The sequence below is a fragment of the Rhea pennata genome, chromosome 15 (assembly GCF_028389875.1).
Source record: "Rhea pennata isolate bPtePen1 chromosome 15, bPtePen1.pri, whole genome shotgun sequence".
In the NCBI taxonomy this organism is placed as follows: domain Eukaryota; kingdom Metazoa; phylum Chordata; class Aves; order Rheiformes; family Rheidae; genus Rhea; species Rhea pennata.
Genome location: NC_084677.1, coordinates 2,386,642 through 2,396,980, shown reverse-complemented (window position 1 = coordinate 2,396,980; position 10,339 = coordinate 2,386,642). Strand labels below are relative to the sequence as shown.

At 54.0% G+C, this 10,339-nt stretch overlaps 1 protein-coding gene across 1 annotated transcript; it reads right to left on the bottom strand.

Annotated features, from left to right (window-relative positions):
* Nucleotides 1-6,475: 6,475 nt before the first annotated feature.
* On the bottom strand, nt 6,476-10,243 carry MRPL28 (mitochondrial ribosomal protein L28). The gene is made up of 5 exons (XM_062588351.1): nt 9,923-10,243; nt 9,652-9,804; nt 9,131-9,265; nt 8,370-8,456; nt 6,476-7,177 (listed from the first exon to the last, which is right to left on the bottom strand). The coding sequence occupies exons 1-5, from the start codon at nt 10,208-10,210 to the stop codon at nt 7,100-7,102; spliced, it is 741 nt and encodes a 246-aa protein (XP_062444335.1). The 5' UTR covers nt 10,211-10,243; the 3' UTR covers nt 6,476-7,099.
* Nucleotides 10,244-10,339: the final 96 nt, after the last annotated feature.

Sequence of the window (10,339 nt, the reverse complement as noted above, 5' to 3'; positions counted from 1 at the left end):
CGGGCAGAGGCGCCCGCGGCTGCCCCCGCACACCTCCGGCCCTTCCTCCTCACAGCCGAGGAGACCAGCTTGGGCTCGCTACATGCAGCAGGAGCTGTGGACCAGGGCAGCTCCACATGCCCAGCATCCCTGGTCCAGCTCAGCCCGTAGCAGGGTTGGCACAAGGGCAGACAGGTGGCACATGCTGGAGCGGTGGGAGGTCAGATGGCCACATGGGTCAGTGCAGACTTAACTAGGTGGTGGCAGCAGGGCCACGGGCATCCCCAGGGCTGGGCTCTGCTCACACAAAGCCAGTCATGGTCCAGCAGTCTCCACTGCCTCAGGCTCCTGGCAATCCAGTCCATGGCCAACATCTCCATCCATCCATCCCTGCCTGCAGCCCCTTCTCCTAGAGGCAGTGGTTTGGCCACATGAACCATTTCCTTGGGTAGGTGGGAGGAGAGGGAGCACAGCACATGCCTGCAGGAGGAGATTTAAGCAGGATGTCAGACCACCCAGACCCTGTAGGAGCAGACTGAGCAGGGCTGTTAGATGCCATCTCCTCCTTCCCACACACAGCCCTTCCCCTCCAGCCAGCACAGGGTAGCTGGGTCTTCTCCATTTCATTGCTGTTAAACCCCTTCTTAGGCTGAGGGCAATTTTATAGGGAGCTTCACAAGATGAATGGGCTCAAAGAACTGAATCACAGAAAAATTTAGGTTGGAAGGACCTCTGGAGGTCTTCAGCCCAACCTCCCAGTCTGAGCAGGACTGACTGCAAAGCTAGAACAGGTTGCTCAGGGCCTTGCCCAGTAGAGTTCTGGAAAGCTCCAAGGATGGAGGTCCCACCATCTCTCCAGACCCTGTCCGTATCTGCATCACTCTCCTGGGGAAGATTTCCTTCTTTATGTCCAGAGTTTCCCTTTTTGCTGCCCATGACTTCTTGCCCTTCCCTCTGACACTCCAAGATGAGCCTGGCTCTGTTGTCCAACCTTGTAACCCTGTGGGCAGCACAAGATGCTATTGGATCCACCTCCGCCTCCTCTTCTGCAGGGTGATCAAACCCACAACTTCAGCTTCTCCTCACAGGCCATCTTGATCCCGAAAGCCTAGAGCGATTCACCGTGGATTGCTCACGAGCTGAGCCACGTCCACGTTTGTTGCCATTTCCATCTAAACGATATGATGTGAATCCCAAGCAGAGTGCAGAGCTGTCAGGGTCAGCACAGTCTGTGTGCACCTCAGGCACAACCAAACATCTAAGTCCAGCTTTTTGGTGGGAATTTAGTCTAAATGACAGCCCCGTTGATTTAAAAGCAAACAAGACATCAATACTTGAAGTGAGTTTGCTGGAATCGCCCACTACGTTTCTAGATCTCCTCTCTTTTTGATGCAGGATGACTTTCAGGCTACATTTTCACCCACGCTGACTCTGGGTTCACAATCAGTCTCACAGAAAGGAGGCACGTCCAGAGCACAGCTTCACAGCGCTCCTGAAACTCGAGTCCCTTTACAGTACCACCAATGGATACTCCAAAACGAGATCCTCAAAGCTACAAGTGAAAACCCAGACTCAGCTTTGAGGTCTCCATGAAAGGTGGGGATGTGCTGGTTTTGGTAATGCTCACAAAACATTTCAGCCTTGGGGTACAGATGGGTTTGTTGGGAGTTTGCAAATAAAATGCTGTTTAATTCAGGAATTAAAATGGGCGAGAAAACAGCTTTGTTAATAAATGAGGCCTTAACCTCAAGCTATTTTTTGGTAAGTGTCACAAAAGAGTCAAAGAAAAATCTGAAGTTGCTTTAAGGTACCAGCCTAAACTAATTTGGGAATTCACAAATGCAAAGTCTGGACCTGTTTCCTGGTGTTGCTAAAAGGCAGAGCTAGTTTAACCACCTTAACTCACCTTTCCCAGCTTGGCTGCTCTACCCAATCTTTTTCTATGCATTATTGGGTTTTGCAGGGTTGGTTTCAGAGATGATTTAGGGATGATTGCTCCAGCCACCAGCACCGAGCCAGACAGCAGTGCCAGCTGAGCCAGGCACCTCCATATCCCATGAGGGTTTCTGTCTCCTGCCAGCACAAGAAGCACTTACAGATGCCTACAGAGCTGGTGCAGGGATCCTGGAGGTCGCTACTCCAATGCTCCAGTTGGAGCAGGGCTGTTCTCAACAGTAGATCAGGGTCATACGGCTTTGTCCAGCTGCACCTTGGAAACCTCCAAGACCAGGGACCTTCCTCTCAGCTGACCTGTCCATGGGCTGTAGCACCCTCCAGGAGAAGATCTTTCTGATGTCCAACCTGAACCTCCCAGGCCCCAATTTCTGACTGACATCATTCGTTCTATCATCTGCCACTACCACTTCCCTGCTTCTGCATTTGAATCACGTTGGTTGGGCTGGGCTGGGGGGTCGTCTGGCTCCACTCGGCTAGGGAGCTGGGGGTGGGGGTCGCCCCTTCCCAGGCTGCACGGCTTTGGGTGGAGGACATACCGCTTTGTGCCTTTCTCTGAACCGAGGTGGCACTGGAGGGCTGGTCTGGGAAGAGCTGTCACCATCGGACATGCTCGTGGCAAGAGGCCTTCATGCTGGCCTCCCCCAGCAGTGGCTCTGCCAGGCCAGCAGCTCTCGGGACGTCACCAAGTCCCTCCGTTGGCCTGGCAGGGCTGCAGCGCGCGTCCTCGCAGAGCCCCGGTGCGATGCAAGGCAGTCCCAGCACCTTCCCGTTTTTGCGCTTACAGATCCACTGCTGAGCGATGCTGATCCGCGACGGCAGACAGCGCCAGGCTTGCAGGCGAGCCCCAGGCAGAGCACTAGGCTTGGACGACTAGCTTCATTCTCCTGCTTTGCCATAAATCCTCCCAGCGCTGGCTGCAATCACGGCACAGAAAATCAAATGAACCAGTGATTACGCAGTCGCGGTGCCAGCTAGCAGCTGTCTTGCCCAGGAATTGCATGGCACAAAGCTTTCCTCCTGCTCCTCCCTGCAGTTTGCCTGCAGATTTTTCCATTTGCTTCTGTCTCACCAAAAACATCTTTGCTGTTCCCCCTTCTGAGAAGTGGATCCCTTCTGTGCCTAGGTCTCCCACACAAAGCCTTTTGGAGCGGCTTCGGCCAACAAAAGCTCATGAAAAAGCAAAAGAAGTCGTTAGAGCTGCAGAGCAAGCAAGGTCTGCTCAGGCGGGCGGTGCCGCCCTGGAGCCTTCTCCTTTCTGCCAGCTCCACTCTCCAGATTGACTTGGGATTAACACTCGGCTCATGCTAAGGCCTGGTGCCTGCTGCAAGCAACGCTGTTAGGCTAAAGCGAGGGCAACGTGTATGCTGGATGCTCGAGGACAGAAATAATGAGGTCTGCTATCCTCACAGCTTTATAAGGAACAGCTTGATAACACCTGAAAAGACCAAATCTCTTTGGAATTAAGAAAGTTCTTGTCCAATAACTGAAGTGACCAATATGGATGGGTTGGAGCGAACTTTGGAGCCGGAAGGTCCAAATACATCAACTCACCCGAACAGCCTTTGAGGCAGACCCACCGGCAGCTGGCTGCTCAGGCTCTCCTGCTTCCCAGCGCAGTTCGGGGGACACCCCCATCACGACCACTGGTTAGGCAACTATTTCGTTCATAAGCACATAAATTAGCAAACTAGTGAATTAATTGACTAGGGAACTAGCAATTTAAGCTAGTCTATAGAGAAGGGATTAATGCCTTGTTTGCCTCCCCCCTTTTTTCTTTTTAATCTAATGAGCTTTTAAAAATAGTTCATTTCATGCAGGACACCTGGTCACCGGCAAAGCCCCCTCCCCCCCCACCACTGCATGGGGCAAGAGACACCCTCCAGTTTCAAAGTGCCATCAGAGGGCCCCAGAGACTCTGGGGACACCATCCACACCAAGCTGCCTCCTCTGCTCCCTCAGTCTTGCCTTAAGCTGCCAAATTCAAGGTGATCTTGGAAAGAGCTCCGAGGCATTTGCAACTTCCTGGGATCTTGCAGTCACAATACTACGTTGCTGACATGACAAATTACCAGCTCCTCCAATCCCCCCTCTCAGGGGGGTGAAAAAAACTTGAGATCCGCAAGACTGAGCCCCCCTAGACAGATGTAAAACAAACCACTACGGTCTCTCCAGCCAAGCAGAGCCAAGCTCTTGATTGGGCTCAGAATTGCAAACAGGCACAAAACGAGGACAAGGCTAACACCGGGCCCTGAGCTATCCCTCCGCCTCCTCAGCACCGTGAGTATCACGGACCAAAATACTTGAAAGCCTGGACAGGGGCTCTTTCCCTCCCTGCAAGATATTTGCTATCTTGCCTGGCAGAAGCGTGAGCCAGCCCTGCGTGGTCATGGCTCTGCAACCATGGACTTGACTTCTCTGAAGCTGCAACATTGCTAGTGTTGCAAGCAGAGTTTCCACCTTTCCTCGATTTAGGAGAGAGCATCTCCACGTGGCGTGCTCAGTAGCAGAGCTCAGGCTTGGAGCAACCCCCTCCGTCCTCAGCCTGCCGATGCCCAGTCGCTCTGTCTTGGCCAAACACAAGGGCACAGCACAGCAGCCCTCGTGCTGGCACAGCTCTGCTGTGCCTTTGGGAGGTCAGACCTCTGGACCCCAGTTGTGTGTGTGTGTGGGGGGGGAGGGGGGGACCAGAGTATACCAACGTGGAAGAGGAGGCTCCCAAAACTGGTCCACCCCAGGAGAAGGACTCAGGGGAAGCTCCCAGCTGCATCAGACTTGGGTATAGGGAAAGGAGCAAGGAGAAGGTTTCACAGTGAAGGCAGGATGAGAGAATGGAGGGGACCCCTCTCAAAAGCCAGGGAGAAAAAGCAGGATTAACCACGTGCTCAGTGCCTTCCATGCAGCACCCATCACTCCCGCAGCACCTACTGCACTTCTGCAGAGTGCACTTTGCTCACCCTGCACTAGCCCACTGCCCCCTTCCTGTGGCACAGGTCTTTGCGAAAGCCACCCGGGCCTCACTGCAGTCCGGTTTCGTCTCACATCCTTTATCCCCACTCCTTTGCTACCTCCCAAACCTTCCTAAGGCAACAAACCCTGCAGAACAGGCACGCATAATGAGAAGCGCTGATGAACGGAGCCAACTTTGAGTGCTGGTAAGAGCCAGCACTCTAGCTGGGAACTCATACAGCTGAAATTCTTCCCCAGAGACAGAGGCAACGCAGAACTGGAAGAGAATTTTTCATGGCTATGGTCTAGCCCTGAGTTAAGAGGAGGAGCTGATAATTACTCTCACAACCATCCCAAACGGTCCCCACCACCACCAAGGAGCTGTGAGGCACTAGGAAGGTCTCCAACAGGGTTGAGAGATGCCAGGATCCAGGTGGGGGCAGGGGTCAAACACGCACTGCTACAGCTGCGCAGAGCGGTTGGATCCACACAGGCAGCAGAGCTGGCAGATTCCAGCAGATACAGAGAGGGGCTGGGGCAGAGCCACAATCTGGAGCTTCGCTCAGAGCTGCATTAAAATGCATGAGCTGCGCTAGCCCTAATGATGAGCAGAGCTGTCAACAAGGAGCTTGTCCCAGCTAATTATCTCTAACAAGGGCAGAGTGTCAGGATCCCTGAGGAGCTGGGCAGCAGCTTCCCACTCAGCTCAGCTGCAGAAGAGCAAGAAAGTAACCAAATGTCATTCTGTTGGCCCAGCTAAGAACCATTAATTAGGCAAACGTGACCTTCTGTGCAAATTCGCCAGAGCTTGGACACACAGGCAGGCTGGAAACGCTCCAGGCTCTGCCACCCTACTTCACTCCTGCAGCGCTGAGCATCCTGCGCCCATGTTCCGGGCTGCAGGCAGAGACAACACAGCCCCAGCCTGGCAGCCCCCACCGTGCCACCACTGCCAGTCAGGCACTGCACAGCTGTGTCACACTCACCTGCTGGCTCAAATGCCTCTTGCCAGGGTTCCATCCTGCTCCAAGACCTGAGAGCAGTAGAGAAGTCTCTTGCTCTTCATGCCACCATTTAGGTAATGTCCCCCTCTACCGTCTTCCTCCTTCCCATCACCTAGCACTGCCTTACGCACTGCTCTGCGCCCTCCCAGCAATCACCCCTCTGCAGCACCCCTCTCCCACGCAGAATAAAGGCTGAGAATTTCGTTTCCCTTGCGATCCCACATTTCCTTGCAGAGCGAACCAGCCATGTGCTGCTCTACAAGCTCAGGTCCTCTACCATCGCAGATCTTTTGGCTCAGAGAAGACGGTACTTCCAGCCTTACACACTGGAGAGGGGAAGCATGTCTTACCCTAAGACACTTTTAGGAGCCAGCAGCAGTCCAGTGGGAGAAGGCTTATAGAAAGCACATCCTGCAAGCTCTGCACTTTTCCCTGACCCTACAGCTGAAGGGAAAGGGAGGACAGCCTGCTCTTTCTCCACCCTGAAACCCACTGCAGGGAGGACCACGGAGCTTTACAGGACGCCAGAGAGAGACACAGTGCTGTTCACCAGCATGTAATTACCATTAACCAATGCCAAAGGCTTGAACTCCCGTCTCAATTAAACTTTTATCAATATAAGGTTTAAAAGCCATGAACTTGAAACAGAACTGGAACCCGAGGGGTTAGAGTGAGCGGTACAGCAGGCTGCGGCTGTGACTGGGGAGCTCAGCCCCACCTGCTGGCAGGCATCTGCCTGCGGCGCACGGTTTGGGGCCACGCTTTCAAGGCGCAACAATCTCTCTTCTGCAAAAGGGGGCTGGTGTCCTGAACTAAGTCACACCACCACCGAGTCTTGCAACCCCACGCTGTAACACATTAGTGTGCAGTGAACAGAAAAGTTTACGGGTACGCCAAATATGCACGTTTCATTTTGTATCAGGGATCAGGGTCTAAACAGCAGTCAGCTATTTGCACAGGCATAAGAACCGCATGAAGTCAGTCTTATATGAACACCTTTAGAAGCCACAAGGCAGAAGTTCTTTTCTCAACCAGCAGGAACTACTCTTCATTGAATTTAAGCTGCTACTGTTGAACTTTGATGCACGTGCTCCCATGAGGATGTTGCAGTTATCAGTGTGGCCCTTTCCACACAAGCATGGCTCCGACAGAAGACTCACTGAACCCCACAGCTTGATCTGCAGCAGAGAGTTGCTTCAAAGCTTTTTTTTCTTCTACTTCTTCTGAAGTGCATCTTCTTTCAGTTGGTTGACAAGCTCTTCAGCATACACTTTGAAGAGTGGGACAGGGTCCTGGAAGAAAGTGCAGGGTAAGCTACTTGAAAGGACCGAACCTGAGCAGCAGCAAGGTATAAAGTCTAGCAGGGAATAAAGACAGCCAGGTGCCCTGGCTGTGACAACCCATACTCACACACCTGCACTACTAGACCAGGTACCACTCAACCAGTCTACAGCCTGACAAGGGCAATGGCTGGGAGCCTAGAGAGTATCAGTTACAGGGGTAGGAAGAAAGAGCAACCTGGGACCTTGTCTGTGGTCTCTGATGCTGGTGAGACTCACAAATATCTTCACTCCTCTCAAGAGGAGAAGTGCCCTTTCCCCAGCACGTAGTCAGCCCAGGGAGACAGCGCCACAGGAGTGCTGACAACCAGACTCAGAGGAAGAGCGGCCAGGTTGTTTCAGCGGCTGAACAAAGCAGCGTGCTGCGCTGCTCCTCCACATACAGCTGCTTGTTAGCCTGTAATTTCCAAAGATTATAGGAATTTGCTTGGGACTTTTATCAGTTTTGCCAAGTGCTGCCTTTAGACGAAGTCAGCAAGGACTCCTAACAACCCCTTTCCATCTAAAAACGCTTCCCTCCCTTCTCACGTCGCACTACATCAGAGCTGTACTGAGGCCCTCAGGGAGAAAATATTCCTTCAAGAAGCTGGAAGCCCACAAGGTTCAGGTGCTCAGCATCACTTCGCACAGTTGGTGGTGATGATCTCTCTGTTCCTGCTGCAGCTGCAAGAGGAGCTAAAAGACGAGGGGAAGCATCACCAAGAGACCCTGCCCCTGTCAGGAAGCCCTTGTGCCTCAGCAGCTGCCGGGCGTGCTCCCCTCTTGGCATTATCGCTTCTCACCAACTCGTGAGCAGCAGTGACTGGGCTGCAAATCGAGCGAGCCCTGAACTTGCATCCCTGTGTCCCAAAGCACAAGCAGTGAACCAGAAGGCAACAAAAAGATGGTCATGCCACAGGGGACAAAAATATGAGCTGCCCTCACAAAAAAATCCCTTCTCTATTTGGGAGATCTGGCTTTACAATGCACTTCAACCCAGCCTGTGTTTTACATGCTCAAACTCCTGAGGCAGCTCAGGAATTTTGGAGCACCACATCCCTTCGTAGGGAGTGCCTGAGCAGCTCAGAAGATCAACTGGATGGGCAGCCTGATGTAGCTAACACACCACTGCGTCCACAGAACAAGCATTGCCTCAGAAACTCACCTTCTTTTCTAGAAGCCTCTGTTTTTCTACTGCTTCTTCTAAACTCAGGCCAACCCATTCAGCTTCCTCTTCTGGAATCACAAATTCCTGTGATAAAAGAAGAAACTTTTGTTTAATCTCTCCAGGTGACCAACACACAAATCCCCTCTAGGACCAACTCACACAAACACAGGATCAAGTAAGAAGAGGATTACAGCCAAAAGACTTAAATATCGTTTCCTTGCTCATCCCATTTTTGGCAGGCAAAGTTCACTTTTCTCCTTTTCCCTTTGCCAGGGCCTTCCATTCTCTGATCGTTCCTGTATGTTGCTATATCTCTCCTTTTTACAGCTCTGTGGCAGTTTCTCCACGTGCCCCTGCAGGCTGTGGATGCTTTCTATGCTTGCTTCTGCAGCTGCACAAAGTTAAACCATGATCACATAAATGCAGTTGGGCCTTCCCACTGCAGTGTCACTAAGTGGTCCTTACTATTAGGGGTGCCAGCTCTTACTGATGCTTTCTGCAGACTCTCAAGGACCTGGCTCACGCCAAAGAGAGAGGTTTTTGTCTTCCTAACTGATCAATAGTGAAATCTACAGCCCACAGAGAAACAAAACCTGACAAGTAACCCTTAGGTCTTCTCCACTCATACCCTTAACCCTAAAAACAGAGGCATGAACTCTGGCTTGCAAAGCAATGAGACAAATAGGATAGTATCAATCTGGACAACCAGCAAATATCAGTGTACACACCGGAGCACGACCTGCAGGTCAGGCACCCACCCGATACTTATGATAAATTGCCTCTCTTCTGGCTGGGTCGTCAGGATGCAACTTAGGATCCTTCCGCGCAAGTCGCAGCAGCATCGTTCGCTTCAAGTCCATCCCGAGCTTTGAGCACATATCTGCCTTTGGGGTCTGGAGGAATAAAGTCTGATGTTGACATACATCTCTAACAGACCTGCTGCTACACAGCTAAGAGTCTGGCAGTGTGTGCACAACAAAAGCAATCTATCCATGCTGTGCTGACTTTAAAGGGAGAGGGGAGAAGATCCCCCAGACTTTTTCTGCAGCTAACTCGGTCACGATTCTGATCTTTAACGCTGAGCTGCTTAAATCAAGAGCGTATTAAAGACTGGAGGCTTTAGGGCTGCACTAACGCATCAGTGCCTGCATGCGTTCAGCCAGGGCTGCGCATTCGCTGACCCGACGCGCCCAGCGCCTCTGCAGGCCCCGCTGGGCGGGCCGATGAGCCCCGCCGGGCGGGCCGGCGAGCCCCGCCGGGCCCCGCTGCACGCTCTTGCCTTCAGGATGTAGAAGTCGAAGCCGTAAGCCTCGTCGATGAGGTCCAGCGTCCGCATGGTGACGGTGATGGTCAGCGTCGCGTCGAGGATCTCGCTGTAGAACTGGCGGCTGAAGAGCTGCGGCTTCCACGTCTTCGGCAGCCGGGTGGAGAGCTGCGCGGGAACGGCCGCTAAGGGGGCCGGCGCTGATGCCTCCCAACCGGGCCGCCCTCGGGCCCAGGCCGGCGCCCCGGCCGGGGGAGGCGGGGGGGGGGGGGGAAGGGGCGCTCACCTTATCGTTGCGGGCATAGCGGAAGCCACGGATCCAGCCCTCGCCGCCCCAGAGCCCCTCGTGAGCGGCGGGCGGCAGGTACACGGGCACCGGCACGTCCTGCACGCGCTCGCGCTGCCCGGTGCGCGCGTTCCGCCGGTAGCGCACGCCCAGCGGCCGCCAGTGCACGGGCGTGGGCGGCGTGTCGTCCTGCAGCGCCGCCAGGTAGTGCGCGGGCAACCGCGCGCAAATGCCCTCGCGCAGCCGCAGCGCGGCCCAGAGCCGCGGCGGCACCCGGTGCAGCGGCATCGCCCGCCCGCCGCCGCCGCCGCCGCCCCCAGGCCGCTTCCGCTTCCGCTCCCAGCGGCCGCCGCGGCCGGAAGCCGGCCCGCAGCCACCTCTCATTGGCTGGCGGAAACGCGCAGCGGCGCCAGCCAC